This window comes from Colobus angolensis, unplaced genomic scaffold (assembly GCF_000951035.1).
Source record: "Colobus angolensis palliatus isolate OR3802 unplaced genomic scaffold, Cang.pa_1.0 Scaffold74, whole genome shotgun sequence".
Lineage (NCBI taxonomy): Eukaryota > Metazoa > Chordata > Mammalia > Primates > Cercopithecidae > Colobus > Colobus angolensis.
In genome coordinates, this window is record NW_012121154.1 from 8,862,366 (window position 1) to 8,883,394 (window position 21,029).

A 21,029-nucleotide genomic window follows, 5' to 3' on the forward strand; every position below is an offset into this window, starting at 1 on the left:
ATTTGGCTGGATATAAAATTCTTAGCTCACACTTTCTTTGAGAGTCTTTAAAATGCTGCTTCACTGTTTTCTAGATGTGTTTGTTCTTCCTGAGATTTAATGTTAATTTGATTTTTCCATTGGTAAGGAGCTTATCTTTTAGCCATGTTTTCTCTACCTTTTAAAGTCTAATGTCTTACTGGTATGTATTTTGGAATTGACTGGGGACAGCTTTTCTGGCTATATGGCAACTCTTTTCAATATATAAATATAGTTATTTTATTTCTGAAAATTTTTCTTGGATCACAATTTTATGTATTAGTTCTATTATATTTTCTTCTTATTCATGTATTCCAATTATGCATATGCTGGATTACCTCTGCCTACCTTCTATATTATTGACCTCTCTGATTCTTTTTACCTTTTTGTTTATTTCATATACATTCTCTTGGCTATTGTCATGGCTTTCCTCAATAGTCCTTATATTTTCAGTTCACTCTATTTTCTCTTTGGCAGTTTGTAATTTGGTCATCTCAGATTTTTTTAAATTTTATTTCATCATTTTTCTCAACTATGTTTTACTATCTGTCTGTTCTTTGTCCATTAATGTTCAAAGCTTTTAAATATGTGATTCAAAGTGGTGTTTTTATTTATAAGTATTTGTTTCAAAATATCTCTAGGTTTTATTATAACTTTCTTGTTTGCAATTTTGTTTTTGTTTTCTCTTGAGAGAAATTTTCATTAGCCGAATTGTTTTGGCTGTCATTTTCTGATTATTTTCTTATAGTAACTTTTTCTATAAATATTGTCTGCTGCTTTTTAGTTTGTTTAGTTTGAAATTTCTTTTGTTCCTAGACCAGCGATAAGTTTCGTGTAAGCAAAAGTAAAGGACTTGGTGGATTACTAAATTTTTTAGGTCATGAGCACCCCCTTCTGTTGCTTTCGTGAAGTACAGATTCCTCAGTGGATGTCTTTTTTATTTTAATTTTTAATTTTTATTTTTATTTTGCAGAGTAGTTGGTGTGTCTTATGAACTTATCTGCAGATACTTGATTTTCACTTCATACTTTTTTCCTTCAGAGCCAAGTCTCCAAGGAGCACCCCCCTCTCCCAGTAACATCATCCCCCTCTTCTTCAGAAGCTGGGCCTTCCCAAGACTGTTATTCTGCTCACTGTCAAACCCCTTTCTTTCAATTCTTCATAGTTGTGTTCTAATAGAGCAGGTTTGTTAGAAACATCTTTTCACTTGGGATGGGAATTTACCTTTCTGAGCATGATTTTTTCTGTTTTCCCATCTTACCTCACACCTGCTACACCCTACCCTCCTTTCTGCACAGTCTCCACTCTGAGTCTAGCTGGCTGCACTGGATTGGGATGTTCACATACCTACTTACATATAACTTCTGAAGTTCATAGTATTTTGTTTCTCCTCGTAATGTTGTAGGTGTAGGTTATGGGTGGCTTTATTTCTCTCTTAGTAGATATTTACTGTTTTTAAGGGGTAAGTAGAGAGGTTAAAATATATATGTCAGCCTTTATACTATAAGAGTCCAGGATGTTTACATAAGCATTTTCAAATGGATAATGATGATAATAAATAGTTGGATGGGTAGATTAACACAGGCTTCTAGATGTTAAAACTGGAGATGCATATTTTGAAGTCCTCCACATATAGTTGCTTCCCAAATCTTTCTTTGTAGCTAGCCCTTCCTATAGAGTACTAGAAATATAAAGACAAAGACCTACTAGGTTCATCATATTTTGACCTTGTAATGCCACTTGCAAACTTAAACCAAAGATGACTCTTGCTTAGTCTTTACCAGACATCATCCTTTATAGTGCCATGCTTTTCTGCCACCACTTCTTGTCACCATCTCAAATACATAGATATATTTAAGTTAGTGTTGCAAAAGTTCACGGCTTTTCTCCAGATAGTAAAGAGCCCCTGAATCCCCAAAATAATATTGAGTACATACTTTTTCATACGTCAATAGCTGCCAAGAAAATTGTATCCATTTTCTATTAAGTTTGGTAAGATATATTAAGGAATAAATTTATTTGAAATTTTTTCTGCAATCACACCTTTCATCAACAACCAGCCCAGAAAATCATGGTCAGTATTTTAATTTATTATAATATGGTGTAATTAAGTATTCAGGTTGATTCCACTTGATATGAATTAAATATCATCACTGTAGAATACAGCTCGGCTAGTTTTTCTATCCACTGTAAACCAGTAAATCTCCTATACCCAGAGTTCATAAATAAAGACGTCATAGGCCGGGCACGGTGGCTCAAGCCTGTAATCCCAGCACTTTGGGAGGCCGAGATGGGCGGATCACGAGGTCAGGAGATCGAGACCATCCTGGCTAACATGGTGAAACCCCGTCTGTACTTAAAAATACAAAAAACTAGCCGGGCGAGGTGGCGGGCACCTGTAGTTCCAGCTACTCGGGAGGCTGAAGCAGGAGAATGACCTAAACCCGGGAGGCGGAGCTTGCAGTGAGCTGAGATCCGGCCGCTGCACTCCAGCCTGGGCGACAGAGCGAGACTCCGTCTCAAAAAAAAGAAAAAAAAAAAAAAGACTTCATAGCCTACATTTCCATGATATTGACTGGGTTTGTGCTCCCACGTAGGCAATATCTGAGAAAGATGAAAGAGAGTGGAATATAAAGGAGCAACATTTTCTATATTCAGTTTTAGGTTTTTTTAGTTTGTTCTTTGGTTTTGGTTTAGTTGTTTATTTTCCTGACTAAATGGAATAAAGATTTCTGGTAAAAAGGAGCAAACTGAAACCTTGATACACGGAAAAAGGTCTGAAAGGTTACACCCCCAGCTTTACCTGTACATAAGGTGATGGGACTGTGGTTAGCTTTCATTAATGTATGGATTTAGCTCAAAAAAAAAAAAATACATTCAGGATTTACTTTTATATTATCAAATGCATTTTTGAATAAAGGAAAAAAGAGACAAAGATGTAATACCTTTTGTTGGCAAAAAGTCGTCTGTTGTATATTTTATCCTTGCACAGTGGTCTTTCTCTTCCTCCTTTTTCTTGTTAATTCTAAAAATATTTTTCATATTTTAAACTCACTTATATTAAGGACTCCTCAAACTCCTAAAGACCAACTAGGAGGAAAAGCCTTATAACTTTTACAAGAAAATTTAGTTATATTCTCCAGTTTGTATACTAAGTATACAGCAAAAATCTAAAATATTAGAGGAAAAGGTTTTGTGATAATTAGCTGTTACCATATAATACACTACACATTACTTAACCTATGGAAATTTTTTATGTTCCTTATTTTCTTTTGTACAGTCATTACCTCTAAAACAAACAAGAACCTCAAATTTTGGTTTTTTTTTTAAAAAAGGCTAGTCAATATAAAATAATATAGCGTTGAAGGATATGGTTTCTGTTTTTTGGTTTCTGCCTCTCTCTCTAATATCTTAGTACGTTGCATGATTCCTAAACTGGGCTGCCTTTCTGGAATAGGAGGCCCATTCTGGTCTTCCCACCAGAACAGACCTCCATACAACCTTACATGAAGTTACGTAACCAAACGCTTGTTGTGGCCCATACAAGACACTGCCTCCCAAGAAGGGAACAATGCCTGACTGTAGATTTAGCATTCCTGTTACTGAATCTGTGACTTCTAGGACCCAGGATGCAGCTGCATTTAAACATGAGTGTTGTATTTACCCAGTTTTTCTAGGGAGCAGAAAGACAGACAACAGAAAAATAAATAAATAAAAGGTAAGATAGCAAAATTAAAAGTCATTCTCTTGAATATAGCTATTTAAAGACATCACAAGGCTGAGGATGGTGGTACATCCCTGTAATCCCAGCACTTTGGAAGACCAAGGCAGATGGATCACCTGAGGTGAGGAGTTGGAGAACAGCCTTGCCAACATGGTGCAACCCCATCTCTACTAAAAATACAAAAAAAAATTAGCAAGGTATAGTGGTGCATGCTTGTGATCCCAGCTACTCAGGAGGCTGAGCCACAAGAATTGCTTGAACCTAGGAGGTGAAGGTTGCAGTGAACCAAGATTGTGCCACTGTCCTCCAGCCTGGGTGACAGAGCGAGACTCTGTCTCAAAAAAAAAAAAAACAAGACAATACAGAAGAAGAATACAAGTGCAAAAATCCTACATTCTCATTTTATTTAAATTTCAGTTCTATCAAAATGAACCCAGTGTTCTATGTGTCTGATTTCACATTAATAAAGTGTGAACATGAGACCAAAACCTGGCAAGACACAATGAAAAAAGAAAGCTTACAGGCCAATATCCCTGATCAACATAGATGCAAAAATCCTCAACAAAATACTAGCAAACCAACTTCAAGTTCTCAAAAGCAGTTGCAACAAAAACAAAAATTGACAAGTGGGAGCCAGTTAAACTAAAGAGCTTCTGCACAGCAAAAGAAACTATCAACGGAGTTAAAAGATCTACAGAATGGGAGAAAATATTTACAAACTATTTATCCGACAAAAATCTAATATCCAAAATTCTTAAGAAACTTAATTGAACAAGCAAAAAACAAATAACTTTATTTAAAAATGGGCAAAAGACACGAACAGACATCCCACAAAAGAAGACATACAAGCGGCCAACAAACATATAAAGATATGCCATATCACTAATCATCAGAGAAACACAACTCAAACCACAAAAGAATACCGTCCTATACCAGTCAGAATGGCTATTAATAAAAAGTCAGAAAACAACAGATGTTGGTGAAGCTGCAGAGAAAGGGGAACACTTATATGGAAAGCAGTTTGACACTTTCTCAAAGAACTTAAAACAGAATTACTTGTTGAGCAAGTAATCCTGCTACAGGGTATACACCCAAAAGAAAACAAATCATTTTGCCAAAAGACACATGCACTCATATATTTTTGCTGTAGCACTTTTTACAATAGCAGAGACATAGAATCAACCTAGGTGCCCAAAATGGTGGATTGGATAAAGCAAACGTGGCACATATGCACCATGGAATACTATGCAGCCATACAAAATAACAAAATCATGTCCTTTGCAGCAACATGGATGCAGCTGGAGGCCATTATCCTAAGCAATTTAATGCAAGAAGAGAAAATCAAATATTGCATGTTCTCACTTATAAGTGGGAGCTAAACATTGGATACTCATGAACGTAAAGATGGCAACAATAGACACTTGAGACTACTAGAAGGTGAAGGGAAGAAGGGGAAAACTGTTATGTATTACTATGCTCAGTAGCTGGGTGATGGGATCATTCATACCCCAAACCTCAGCATCATGAAATATACCCAGATAAGACACCTGCACATGTACCCCACTGAAACTAAAGTAAAAGTTGTAAAGGTTTTTAAAATAAAGTGTGAGTAGAAGCTCTCTAATCAATAGTAAGAGTAAGTGACCTGGATTTTTTTATGTTTTCATTTTGAAGCTATTTTAGACCTCTAAAAAATTACAAAAATAGTACAAAGTGGCTCCACATAACTCCCACTTAGCTGCCACTAACATTTACATCTTTCATAAGTACAGGCATTGAACCCAGGAAATTAACATCCATATAAACTATTAACTAATCTTCAAATCTTATGTGAATTTTTCCAGTTGCTCCACTAATATCCTTCTTCTGGTTCAAGACTCAATTCATTATCCCACAACGCATTTAGTTATCACGTCTCCATATTCTCCTTCACTCTGTGATAACATCCCAGTCTGTTTTTCTCTTTCATGACCTCGACCCTCTCTAAGGATACTTGTCAGTTACTTTATTGAATGTCCCTCCACTTGAGTTTGTCATATGTTTCTCATGATCAAAATGGCATTCCTGGCCAGGCACAGTGGTGCGCACTGTGGTTCCAACCACTCAGAAGGCTGAGAGGAGAGGATTGCTTGAGCCCAGAAGTTTGAGTTCAGCTTGGGCAACACAGTGGAATCCCGGCTGTTTAAAAATACACACACATAAGGCTATTTATTTTTGACAAGTATACTACAGAGGTAAAGCTGTGCCCTTCTCAGTGCACAATATCAGAATGTGGATATCTTCTTACTGAGCTAGCATAAAGGGGTCTCTGTTTTCTGTAATGGAAGTGTACCTGACTAAAAATTAAGTAAATAAATGAAACAATATTTGGGAAGCACAATTAAATTTAAAAAATATAGTAGGCTGACTATGCCAGAATCCAGGGAAAGCTAGGTGCATGTTTAATCATTTGTTTTTTTCCAGTTTTAGAAGCTGATATGATTGACTACAAATTAATCTAGACTTTTTCAGGGTAGGAATATTTAATCACTGAATTTGCTCCATGGTTCCATGGCCTGAAGAAAATCTCAGTTAAAACAGTTCTTAATGCAGCATTAACCTTGCTGATCTCAAGTGTTTATTTTTTCCTGTTGCATAGTGTATGTTATTCTTTCATCAGTGTGACCTTAATCATCCACAGATTTGTCAGGTATTGTTGAATACAGTATTCTAAATAACCTAGGACCCAAAAGCTCCAAGCTACATGCTTGCCTGATTGGGTAAATAGTTGGAAATTCTTTTTCTCATCTGTTAGTTTAATTTAAAGAAGCAGCAGTTGTTTTCTTTTTGTTAAAACTAATCCAAGTCCAAATAACTTAATTTTCACAGTGAAAGATAATTCTCAACTGTTTAATTTTTCATCATCTAGATGTGTACTCTTCAGTGTATAATGTTAAGAAGTTTATTTTATGACTTGTGTTTTTATGAGTGAAGAAAAACTAAAAACTTGTGAAAATTGTGGTTTTTCATTAGCATGCTAGCTTAAATCTTTGTTTTTGAAGCAAAATGTCATTAAAAGAATACACACAAACATACATGTGCCAACACATACAGCTACACATTCATATATGCACATACATACAAGTACCTTTTTTAACATTAGTTGTATATTTTTACATCCATTCTGATATAAATGAAGCAATGCATGTATCTGTTATTGGTTTCTTGTAAGATTCGGCCAACAATTCCTTGAAAATATTTAAAATGAAACAAATGATGCTCTTTGTAGCAGAAAGTTAGAACTAGTGTATAATTTTGCCTCAAAGTGTGAGTCTAGGACCTCTAACAGTTCTTAAAATACAAATGTTTATAACATATAATTTTGTTCCAGCATGAAATAATAGTTTACTTTAGAAATATGAAAGAACCAAGTGAATAGACAAAACATATTGATATCTTATGAAAAATAAAGCAGATTCTCCCTAAATTCTGATGAGGACTGCATGATGACAAGTGGGAAAGTATAATAAATAATAAATCGTACCCAGGAAATTTGGCATTGTAAATCTGACAAAGGTAAAGAATCAATGAACTCTGCCCTTCTGGGATACATTGCTTAGAACTAGTAATTTACTCAGATTAAAATGAAAGAATCATTTACTTTATAAAAAGATAATTGTACAAACTTTACCATGAAATGCTTCCATATGGCATTGGCATTAAGAAGTAGGACTGTATTCATAAGTTAACTACGTTAGGCTTTTACTCTTTATGTTCATTGAACATGATTGTTTTATATATTATTGCATTCGTAAAATGATGTTAAACCTGTTATAAATACATATCCATGTATTGAACCATATTAATAAATAACAAATATCCATAACATTAATTGTTGTCCTCTGTATATTCTTTTACTTTTGGATAAGCTGCTTATAAAAAAAAAAAAAAGGTTTTGCTGTTTATAAAAGTCACTCAATAGATACTTGTCAAATGAATTTCTTCTTACTAGATGAATTTGCCAGTAGCTTGGGGGATTTGGTGAAAACCATCTGGATAGTTATTCTCCTTAATCTAAATTAAGTGGTGTTTATGCCTTGTTAAACAGAGTTTCTGAATTGATATTTAAATTGGGTAAGCTTGCTGGAACCAGAGTACAGGATTTTCGAGTCCTGAGTTTCTGGCATGATAAAATGAGTTAGTACCTAGAAAATCCATTAGTAGTCAAACCACAAACAATACTCAGTAAAGGTTTACTGTTATTATCCTTCTGAAAGAAAGATTTCTTAAGGTACTCTAAAATTTGATGTTGTAAGTTTAAGTTATCCTTCTTTGTATGAATCATATCTTTGGCTGCAGAAATACTCATATGTTCGATTATAAACTGCTTTCCCCAACTCTACTTAGAGTGTTATGAAAGAGAAAGCATTTGCTCTGTGTTAACTTTCTAAAATTGCAAAACTTCTAAACTCTAAAATGTATATATTTCTAAAAGTTTTGGGTGCAGAATTGTGGATCTGTATTTAATTTGATGGTACAGAGAAACAAAATCACTCATACACTCTCAGTGAGATTATAAATTAGTACTTTTTCATGAGTTAGGAAGGTGGAAATCTGGTTATATATGTCAAAAACAATAAAAGGATGCATGCCCTTTGATCCAAAATTTCACATCTAGGAATTTGTCAATACTATATTATAGAAAAATGATAAAAGATTTACATCTTAGTAGGTCCAATACAGATGACACATGACAGGTAGAAACTGGAAAGCCCCAAATGTTCAATAATAGAAAAACGATAGAATTGCACAGCTTCTAGCCAGGCAGCAGACTACTACTGCTGCCACCTTAAAAATGATATTGTGCAGTAACACAATATCGAATGACATCCTTGATATTCTGTTAAGTAGAAATATCAGGCTGTAAAAGTAATATGCACTTTATGATGTAATTTCTTTTAAAAGTATTTGCGCATATATGCATAGAAAATTATTTGAAGGAGATTCACCAAAATATTAATGGTGGTTATTTCTGGGTAGCAGGATTGCAGGTAATTCCAGTTTTCTTTTGATAACTGTGCTTTGTCTACAGTGATATGCACTATTACTATAATAATAAAACTTTTAAACTTCACTGAAATACATTTAAACTTATCAATGTATCTTAGGTTTCAAATTATATTTATGTAAAAATATCTGTCAAGACAAACACAGTTTTCTTTGTATTTGTAGGAGTTAATAATTGTAAAACCTTGGTGTATTTGGAAAACAATATTAGGAAGCAAAGCCTAGTTTTCAGACAGCATGTTTTTGCCTGTAATAGGATTTATAGTATTGTTGATATTTTTTAATGTGTGTATGTGTGAATTAGCCATGGAGAATTGAAAACATGAACTATATTATCAAGGAAAGCATGTTCACAATTTTAAACCTTATTTTTAAAATAAGCCCAAAGAGTGTATTGGCAGCATTCAAATTCTGACCCATGTGGAGTAACAGCAAGCCTACCATCTCAAATAGTGGGATATCAATTGAGAATTTATAATGTCTTTGTTTCAGTCATCAGAAACAATTTGCCATCCTCAGAAATATATTTTGAAAATGTGGTCTTTGTCCTGAAATGCTCCTTTAGCAATACAAATAAATAAGAGAACCATATGCACTTGCAGGAAAGCGATTTGCCTTCTATATTGCACTAAATGGTGATAACATGATGACATGCCATCCTACTATTTGGCATGAGACAAATGGCTAGACCCAGCAGTGTATCTGCAGAGAAGAGAGCTCTGGGTTTTAACTGCCAATTTTCAAGTCAGTGCCGCTTATAGTTTCTATAATATGTTCTGAAATTTGTTGCTGACTCTGAATGCTTTGTTCCACTTTGGTAGACCATTTCTGCAATCCATGAACAATTAAATTATATTACTTTTTATTAGAAATTGTGTTATCTGTTCTTTATTTACTGAAAGAAATAACTCTTTATTTTTCAGAGCTTCCATATGGCTGGGAAAAAATCGATGATCCCATTTATGGCACTTATTATGTTGAGTAAGTCTCTACGTGTGATATTAACTTGTTATTAATATGTTGTGAATTTATGTTAGTATTTTATTTATTGAGCATGTGTAGCTAACAGCCCCTTCATTTCCCTTTCATCTTACTTCGAAGTATCCAGCAAGACTAGCAGCACTAGCTAGCTGCTGCTTTCCTCTCCAGCTGGCTAATTTGTCATTCCTTTCCTTTGACTCAATGATTCTAAAACACCAATTGAAAAAGTGTGTTTCACACTGTCCTCTAAATGAGTGATAATTAAAGATATCAAAGTAAATGCCTTTCATTTTGCAATCAAAATGTTGGGAGCTGACTGGTTGTGCAAATGAGATGTACTATTGAAACAGATTTTGAAGTCAATTAAATGAATCAGCCATATTTTTTAGTTGAAAAATAAAATAAAATTTAGATATTTTTTCTTTTCTAGGACCTCATTCCAAATCAACAGTATTCTTTTAGTACATTGGACTTTTATGTTACCTATTGGAGGTTGCATTGCAATAATTTGTTGTGGTATGAATGATCCCCCCAGGCATCCTTTTATTCAGAACGAAGAAACTATTCAGGTTTAAATTACATACACATATGTTTCTTGGAAAATTAAGTAATATTCATAATTTTCAAAAGTTGAATATATGATTTATGTTTCTAGAACTCTCTCTCCCAATAGACGATTGTTTTTCATTCTTGTCTATTGTTTAATGTTCCTGAAGTTATTTGGGTGAATAACAAAGCCTATATATTCCTTATGGGAAGCACTACCCAAGAAATCCAAAGGTTGAAAAACAAAAGACTTTCACATTGTTCCTCAAGATCTTACTTTGATTTTTCCAACCACATTCTTTTTAATAATTACAGATGGTCAAGGGTTACAGGTTGGCTTTAGTGCTAAATTGTTTTTGTAACAATATTCAAAAACCATTACTGAGCTTTTATTAGGTATCAAGCCCTTCTTGGCACTGGAGATGTACAGATAAGTGAAATGTGTGTGCTCTCTGCCCTTGAGGATCTCCCTCAGGAGCACTTGTCTTAACTACTTTCACCCATCATTTTCCTTTGGAAAAGCCCCAGTTTTGGCTCCACAGTCATTTCCGGATTCACAGTGAAGGTGAATTCAGTTCATTTTCCATATGCAGTCTTCTAGCATAGTATCTAATGTATGGTATCACACAGACACTGAACAGATACAAAAAAGTAAGATAAGTACATAGAGGTATCTCCAACTGCAAAAATAAAGAGACATCATTTATAAATAGTTATAAGGCCTCTGTGTCCCACTAGATTGCTGATGAATTAAAATACCCATATGTTTTAAATAACATAGTTATAGTCCGTAAATAAATATAACACTAAATGTTTCACATAAATGCTAGCTTGTCTTAATTCACTGAATCAAACTGTGCTGTGTCTAAGCCTATTACATCAGATATTCAAGGAAATCCCATGTAAGGAAAGAGAATTGAGTGTGAGGCATATCAGATCTTATCTTTAGTATATTTCCTCACAGAATCATTGAAAAAGAACCATTCCTTAGTCCATATGTTGGCAAAATCCATAAAAACCCAGATAGCAAATATTTAGGGTGGAGGACGATATGGCCTCTGTTACAGCTACTTAGCTCTGCTGTTGTAACTTGAAAGCAACCACCGGCAACATCAGCTATGTTCCAACAAAACTTTATTTACAAAAACAGGCAGTTGGTCATATATTGCCTGCAGGTCATAGTTTGCTGGCTCCTACCCTATTTTAATTCTTCAGATTGTTTTTTCATATCTTCAGCTCCTGTCAAGCTAACTTCCAATGCAGGAAAAGATTTAACTAAAACTTTTCTTCTCTGTCCTAATCATCTAACAGAGAGGCAAGACAACCCTATGTCAGAAAGCTATGCTTCATCCCTTCTTGATCATTGAGATGTGTGTTCTGCAAGTGAAGATCTGCTACTGGCAGATCCTTTATAATTAATTATGAAATTGGACACAGGCTGTAACCCTAAATGAAAATTTTTCTTGTTATCTTTATACTTCAGATGTTTTGTGTATGTGTGTTTGCCTACATTATACTTCTCTCTACATTTCTCCACTTCATTTTCCATAGTCAGAGAATTATATAGAATTTAGTCAGTCATGTCTTCTATAATTAGATCAGGCTGACATGTTTTAATAGTTTTAGATTTTAAGTGATTGGGAGGTTGTATATACAGGTCACAGTGGGTAAAAATAGTTTAATTTCCTTCCCGTTACACTCAGTTCTATGATTTGTCATGGTCTTGTCCCCATTATATGATTTTATAGAGTTGACCAGTGTCAGTAATTAGGTGTGTAGGTGTAGCAGGCCACGCAGAAAACTGAGACAAATAAACAGATAATTCAAACTTAAAGACAACGTTAAGTAGAATATTATCCCAATATTTATTGGAAACATCCTTTTGAAAAACTTCATAAACATAATTAAGATACCTGTTATTGTATATGATGTATACATTACTTGAAATGAGGAATATCTACCATCATCCCAAAAAAACTTTTGAAATATTTTAATTGGAATACACCTATTTACATGGTTTGTTTTAATTCTGTATCTCATCTCTATTACGCTATTGTTTTCACAAGGTATATATTGGGTCTGAATAGTAGCCTTGTTTATGGTAACTATAAGAATATATGAGTAAACATAGAGGTTATTCATCACTTTCAGTATGTAGAGTGTTTTTGTTGGAAGAAGAAAGTCACCTAATTTCTTACCATAAAAGAATGGTAAATGTCTAAAGTTGCTATCTCAACATTTTCAGTATATGTATTACAACTATAAAATAAAAACTGTCTAGATTAAGATTCCATTTATAATTATAGTGATAGCATTAATATCTTAAGGAATTATATTTTTAATTGGTAATATTAATATTTAGTTCATATAACAAAGCAATATCTTTTTTGTTAATATATAGTCAAGAAAATGTTGATTTACTGATACTATTAATGATAATGAGCAATGGATTATCTGTACAGCTATCATTTTTATGTTTAATTACACACCCATTCATACAATTGGAGGTACTCTTTACAAGATATGAAAAAGATTCCACCTTCCAACCCAGTAGCAAAAAAGCTTACATGCATGGGCACAAGAGGTCTAATTTAGCAGTTAGCACCTCTCTTCAAATAGACCAACAACTGGGAATAGAAGTTGCAGGTTGGGCACTGATTGAAATCAATGTAATGTCTCTAGCACAGTTGCATAAACACACATTTTCCTTTCAGCCACAGACAAGCAAATAGGAATTCCAGCAATCAGTAGCAGAAGATAATTTACACAGCTAGAAAATGAGAAACCTGGATTGAGCAGGCTTTGACCACTATAACTGACTTTAGCCTACTATGCCACTGTTCTGTCCCCTGCAAATTCAATTCTACGATTGTAGGTTTAGTATATTCAAGAACTAGAAAAATCATCATCATGTTATGGAAATTGTTAACCTTTATTGAGTACTTAGTATGTGCCATTCACTGGTCTCAGTGCTTAACAGTTTCTATCACATTTATAATTCTCTCTATAGTGATAATGAGCTAAATTGTCTTAAGTTTACAGATGAGGAAACCCTGGCTAAAGAAGTTAAGTAACTTACCCAGAACCACCCATTATTGAGATGAGGGGCTAAAATTTGGACCCAGGTAGTTTGACTGCAGAGACCAGACTCCAAACTCTTAACCAAAATGCCTGAACAAGCCTTTGGGACCCATCCCTGGAGAAGAATGAGGGATTCCTCAAGAACGTCTCCTCCCTGGCCTCCCTGTAATACTGTTCTACAGCAGGATGCCCAACAATGCGAGGTCATGCTGCATCCAGAGCCTCATGAGACAAGCTGCTGACCCAGGCATTCTGAGCCACCAGCTCCATTACCCACCACTTCGGAGTAGCCCTGGACAACATGGCCACTGAGAGCAAGATGCGAAAGAAAGGGAATCCTTATTGTTTGGACCTTAACATAAAAATGTTGTCCCTTATTTGGATTAGTAGAGGCAACACACAGCTATTTTAGAGAACAATGGGCCCTACTTAACATCTTTTTAAATTTTATCTGCTGTCTGTGCAAACAGACCAAGTTCTGACTATATAGCAGCAGAAAGAACTTAGCCCAATTTTTCCTGACAGACACCAAATCCGTGATGGTGCAACACTTAGCACTATGTATTAAGAAGTCCTAAAATTGCTAGCTAGGAATGTAACTGTCACTGTTCATAAAGATAGGAAAATTTTTAATAACAATGTGCAAAATGAAGAGTTGAACAGCTGTGACTTTTGTACAAATGTGGTTCTCTCTCCTCTTTTGTGAAATTATGTCTGCTGGGTACATTTTGGTTTTAATGGCAGCTACACAATTTGCTTAACTAGCTGCTGGTCCAGAAGACACGATTTGCTGGGACAACTTTCATGCAAAACTGCCTTCTCTGGCAGAGACAGAGAAGCAAACCATATAACTGTAGTTAAAATGATAGTGGAGACTGGCAGATGTGATTTTCATGTAAAGGTTTTACAAGTTTTTCATGTGATGTCACACATCTACTATAAAACATTATTTGTATGCAATTCCAGAAAGTATGAAAAATACTGCATAATATCTTCAACATAACATTTAATGTAAATGGAAAAATTGCATTCATTTCATGGTTAGTGGTTGGTATCCATCATGATGTAGCAAGCTGGGAAGTGGTTAGAACTTGAACTCAATATATTATCTTAATAATGCTTCATGCCTTTGAGTAGCTCTCTAAATTTTCTAGGAAAAATGTTCCCAACTTTAAAGTTTATAAAAAGTCAGTAAACATATGAAACATTTGCAATTAGAAATAAATATGAAAGACTACCCTTTTAAAATCTCACTAAGGAAAGCTCTAAATCTTATAAACAGCATTTGGACATATCAATTACTATCTCTGAGTGGCCAAAAGTATGGGCTGCAGAGTTGCACAGTGTGCTAACCCTGTAGCTCCCCAGCTGTGAGATCTTGGGTAGGCAGGTTATAGACAAGAAGGAGGAGGGAGGAGGAGGAGGAGGAGGAAAAAGATGAGAAAGAAATGAGGAAGGGGAGAGGAGGGGAGGAACGCTTATTGTGCACTTAGTACATGCCAAGTGTTATTCCAAGTGATTTACATGTACTAGCTGATTTAATCTTCCCAGAAACTCTAGAAAGTCTATATTATTATCCCTATTTTATAGGTAAGGAAACTGAGCTATAGATATTTTTATAAGTACTATATAATAGAGCCAGAATTTGAACCTAAGCAGTCTTATTCCAGAGTTGGTATTTAGCACTTAACATAGATATGTTCAGTAAGTGTTCAATAAATGTTAGTATTTTTTAATCTTGTATATACCAATAATATGTAGAAAGCCTCTCTTTTTGGCATTACTTGCTTTTCCAGTACTTTTGTGATTACAGTAGACTTCAAAAAGTGAACAATCCTAAGAGAAACTTTGATTTGGAAAGAAACATATAATCCCATGGCCAAAGTGTGCCACAATGAATAAAAAAAGCGTTTCTTCAGAATTATTAACAGTTCCAGGCCGGGCGCGGTGGCTCAAGCCTGTAATCCCAGCACTTGGGGAGGCCGAGACGGGCGGATCACGAGGTCAGGAGATCGAGACCATCCTGGCTAACACGATGAAACCCCGTCTCTACTAAAAAATACAAAAAACTAGCCGGGTGAGGTGGCGGGCGCCTGTAGTCCCAGCTACTCGGGAGGCTGAGGCAGGAGAATGGCGTAAACCCAGGAGGCGGAGCTTGCAGTGAGCTTCCGGCCACTGCACTCCAGCCTGGGCGACAGAGCGAGACTCCGTCTCAACAACAACAACAAAAAAAAGTTCCATAGCTGCAGAAACGGGCTTCCAAAGGGGTTGAGTCTTCAGCCATTCATAAGGAGGTTATATTGTCATAATTATCTAGAATATGTATCATCTTATATAGCTGGGAATTCGTTATAATAATAGTAGAAATACTAATGTGTAAGGCATTATTTTAACTTTTTATTTTAACTTTTATTTTAATGTGCTTTTACATCCATCATCCCAGATGACAGTCACAACATGTACAAAAGAGAAGATCAAATCTCAAAGGAGTTAACTGAGTTTTCTAAGGAAATATGACTGATAAGGTCAAAGCAATGCTGATGCCATTTAGAACAAAAAACAGTCTCTCAATAGAGTTGCTGTATTTTTATGTTAATAAGTTCAATTTTTATACTTTACAACATATTTTCCTCTATTAAACAAGCATAAATCAGTAAACTACACTTTATAGTTGAACAAAAGGAACAAGGATGTCAAAACAAACAGTAAGTGTCCTACCTCTAACTGAACTAGAGCCAGCTTTTTTATTAATTAACTTATTTGACCTTAACTTTCGACTGGTTTAACGTTTTACGTCTTTCTAGCTGACCCAGACTGATTTCATAATTTGGGGCATCATTTCTTCCAGCCTGGATAAAACCAGTCATCAGCCTCAAAAGACATGAGTCCCTAAGATACTAGCAGTAAGTTAGGGGGTCTCCTAGCTCCACACACATGCTCTTTATACTACGTTAACTTTTCTGATAGTTCATAGTTGATAATTCCCACTTACCTCTCCCACCCTCTGTGCTGCTCACTCATAAAAACTTCAACTGGCTCTTACTTTCCTAATGTTTCTTTCAACTACCAGTCAGTTAAAAGGCTTATGGCTTCCCTTTACTCTTCATGACAGAGTCCCTCAAACTTACTTACTTACTTACTTATTTATTAATTGAGACAGAGTCTTACTCTGTCTCCCAGGCTGGAGTGCAGTGGTGCAATCTCGGCTCACTGCAACCTCTGCCTCCCAGGTTCTAAGCAATTCTCCTGCCTCAGCCTCCCGAGTAGCTGGGATTACAGGGGTACGCTACCACACCTCAGTAGAGGTGGGGTTTCACCATGTTGGCCAGGCTGGTCTCAAACTCCTGACCTCAAGTGATCCGCCCGCCTCAGCCTCCCACAGTGCCGGGATTATAGACATGAGCCATCGCACCCAGCCCCCTCAAATGTTTTTATACCACAATCCTTTCACATGAAAAGAAGTCTCCTGGCCAGTCTCTCTTCTCGCCACTACCATCCAGGCAAGATCTGGAGGTGCTTATCTACGTATTCCTGAAGTTAGAGGTCATTTTTCCTGCTGTGAGACACTTCACCATTGCTGGCTCATTCTAAGCCAGCATGGACATTTGCTCTCTATCCTAGTCACACTCCCCCACCCCTAAATGTCTTTCCAACTGAACATGAAAGGATGAAAACTTGACTCTGTAATTAAATACACTTTTATTAGCGACTCTTACATCTTATCAACAACCTTACTTAACAAATCTTCTGGTTTCACATAGAGAATGTTTTAGGCACCCAGAAGTTTAAATTGGTTTAATCGCAGATGGACTTTTACAAATAACAATGAATTATTCACCTTGATGTCAGTTATGTATAAATAACTTAAAATAAATAAAACAAGTTAAAATAAATGCCATTTTTTGCAAACAATTTTTATAACTCTAAAACATTTTCTTTGTCCTAAAGTCAATAATAAAAAGCAAAGGAACTATTCCTCTCACCAACATTTATTTGAGAATATATTTGTAAATAAAGATAGCTGCAACATAAACACATTTGTGGGGCGGGGGGCAGTTGTGTTTGTCTTCAAGCTTCCCCCCCCACCCCCCCAGAGAAATGGAGTCTCACTCTGTCACCCAGGATGGAGTGCAGTGGCACGATCTTGGCTCACTGCAACCTCTGCCTCCCGGGTCCAAGCAGTTCTCTACCTCAGCCTCCTGAGTAGCTGGGATTACCGGCACTCGCCACCACATCTGGCTAATTTTTGTATTTTTAGTAGAAATGGGGTTTCACCAACTTGGCCGGGCTGGTCTTGAACTGCTGACCTCGTGATCCATCCGTGTTGACCTCCCAAAGTGCTGGGATTACAGGAGTGAGCCACCACATCTGGCCCAAGCATTTTTTCTGAATCTAACAAATCAGGCCCTTGTTTAGGCACTTCTGGAGAGGCTAAGCATAGACAAACAGCACAAGAGCACACAGGGTAGCACAGAAGCAGGGAAACTTCCTGGCAGAGGGTAACAGTGTGCAGTACACAGACCCTCACCCCTTGACGTCCTAGGAAGAGAGGGCAGGAACGCTCACAGCTGGAGACACCACGCTCTCTGCTGCCAAAGAAGGACCATGTTCCTTCCTTCTACTCCATCATTTTTATATGATGAATGGCCTTGTGAAGGCGGGGAAGACAGTCTGAACTTGGGGAATTGTTGATTAAGAGAGTTGCAGACAACCTTTGGAGCTGGATGTGAGCTGCGTGAGAAGTGCTGTCCTGCTGGAAGAGGGGACCCTTGTCCCAGGTAGCCCATTGCTAGGCAACCCAGAAAACACTGCTAGCATCTTTCATTGGACAATCCTGTTTGCCACTCACCAAGGCAATGTTCTATGACAAATAGATGATGATTATTCTATTATTTGTGGAACAGTTGCTCATATAGCTTATTAGTTTTCCTCTCTCGAGATTGAACATGTTCTGCTGCTTGTGCGTGAACTGCAGATTGTCTCATGCTAACAATCTGTATCATTACATACTTTGGAATCATATCTTAGGCTGAGATTAAGTTCTAAACTTAGCACATAAAGTGAAAATGGCTGAGTCAAAATTATCCTAAAATTTCCTCAAGATCCTATCCTGTTGGTGACTGGCATATTAAAACAACACTGCCACTTTTTTTCCTTTGGTGTTGGAAAATAATTCTTTCTGGTATTAAAGTAGTTGGCTGGCATTTGCATCTCCTAGATCTTTAATAGATACATAACTGGGATCACATTCAGCCCAAGAGATGCCAACAGTGTCAAAGGTATGAAGAAACTTAGTTAAACTGAGGAAGTCAAACCAAAGCAGACAGATATTATTCTTTGGGCATCCTATAATTGAATAATAAAACAGAAGATGGTTTACCCTAACTGGGTAAAATGTATTACCACTTCATCCCCACATGAGAACTATAATTCATCTCTTTTTCAATATGCAGGTAATGTTTTTCAAAATTCCTTTTGTGTGTCATAAGTCATAATGTTAGTCATAGCTTATGTTTTTTCCATCCACAATTTTGAATTTACAGGTTAGTGCAAAATTACATTTAACCTCTCTAGCTTTTATTTGTTAATTGAATGGTTTGGATTAGGTGATTGCTAAGATCTCTTTTAACTCACTGCCACTGTATCTTAACAAGAATAAATTTGGCCTATTTTCTGTAAGCCTCTGTATTTTCTCATTACAGTTGCTGATCAAAAAATACTTAAAATTTTTAAAGCATTTTCTTCCATTTCTACTTTTTGTTTGGTTAAACAGTAACATATATTACCACTCTTTTATTTTAACGATTTTAACAATCCCATCATATGAGTGTTATGGAAAGAAGGCCTCTCAGAAGGGCAAATTATTATCATGGATCCTTTTTCCAAGCTATAGAAAAAAATATATAAATATACTTGATATCCAAAGACATGAGGGCTGATATTAATACTGACATTAAAAGGGCATTACTAAAGATAAAGGATAAGTTTATGAACAAAAAAAGGTAGATAAGAACTGTTTTTTTCTTTCAAAGTAATTTATTTGATTCTGACCCCAAAGTACAGGAAAGGAGCAAGGGCGACCCCTGCCACCTTTTGGTCACACATCTTCCTAGTTTATGCTTCTCTAAAATATCCTTTGTATAAGAGTAAGCTCCTGCTGTCCCTAAGCATTTCTTCACATTATAACAGCCACAGAGTATAGTATATGACAAGGTGGGAGTTAAAAAGAGATGCCCCTTTCACAAGGCAGGGCTCCCTCCCATTAATGTTCCAGGTCCCTTTTGCCAATATTGAAACCAAAGTAACTGGTTGTTCTGTTGGTTTTCTAAAACACTCTCCTGAACAAGTAGGTCATAGACAAATTATGCCTGTACAAATCTTAGAGCTGTTTAAAATAGCCTTATAGAAAGGCAGAGACTAAGGCCCTTCCTTTGCCCCCAGCTTTAGTCCCAGGCTGCCTGTGGCACCTGGATTGCCGCCCCTGGATGCCCCACATCCCAGGGCGGTGATGCAGGAAGGATAGGGTCCCTCATATCCCAAGGTTGCAATGGCGGAAGGGTAGGCCAGGCCAAGCATGAGGAATAAACATATATACACGTATACATACGTGTATATATATGTATACATGTATATATGTGTATATATACACCTATATAGATACATATATATGTATGTGTATATATATACACACATATGTGGAGAATACATAATATATATATTTTTTATTTTCTTTTTTTTGAGACGGAGTCTCGCTCTGTCACCCAGGCTGGAGTGCAGTGGCACAATCACTGCTCACTGCAGCCTCGACTTCCCAGGATCACACCCAGCCCAGAGATATATTTTTAACTACTGTCAAAGCTGAACACCTTAGAAAGGAAAATTCGTTTTCTTTTTTTTAACAATAAAAAATGATATCGTTAAACAGTATTTATTACTAGTGTTTATCAGATGATTCCATATTTAATTAGATGAGATTATATTACATAGACTGAGTTAATTGTATAATAAAAATGGATGAATCATAAAAACTTTAATCAACAAATTTCACATTTCAGTTTAATACAGTTAAGTAAGCCAAATTACTAGTATAAAGAAAAGAAATTCTATTCTGTGTCTGAGAAGGTTAACTGGATCTACTAAAAGCAAAAGAAAAAAAAAGTCTATTCATTATGCTAATAAAATTAGTTTTGCATAAATGTAGCCTCAAACTTTTCATAAGGTTACATATCTCTGAAAGCTTATTAAGCCCTACTTGTTGAGTTTGTTGTAATGTAAAGATCTTAATTCAACTTTCCACTAAGCACAACACTCACCTGTGGAGGATGACAGGACCCCTTCATTCTATTATTCTTACTTCACTTTCTCCAGTTTTAATTGGGCATCAAAATAATGTGAATATATTTTCAGATAAATAAAATGACAGGAATGGTTATCTTTCTTTTTTGCTGGTATTGCTTAGTAATTTATTTTGGGGCACTGACCTCATATGTAAATTTTATCTCCAAGGGGGTCTTATTTAGTAACTATTAAGCCAGAGAAAAAAATATGGATAGCTACCATTATTAAGCACTTGGTGTGTATTAGGCATTTTGTAAAACTCATTTAATCACCACCACAATGCTTAAAGGGAGAT

General features: G+C 35.9%; 1 protein-coding gene across 1 annotated transcript in view; it reads left to right on the forward strand.

Annotated features, from left to right (window-relative positions):
- The window catches only part of MAGI2 (membrane associated guanylate kinase, WW and PDZ domain containing 2), a 1,457,999-nt gene that overhangs the window by 1,132,566 nt on the left and 304,404 nt on the right, over positions 1 to 21,029 (forward strand). Inside the window, exon 7 of the mRNA XM_011927762.1 lies at positions 9,712 to 9,769. Coding sequence (XP_011783152.1) covers positions 9,712 to 9,769 — 58 coding nt within the window. The remainder of the gene's footprint in view (positions 1 to 9,711; positions 9,770 to 21,029) is intronic.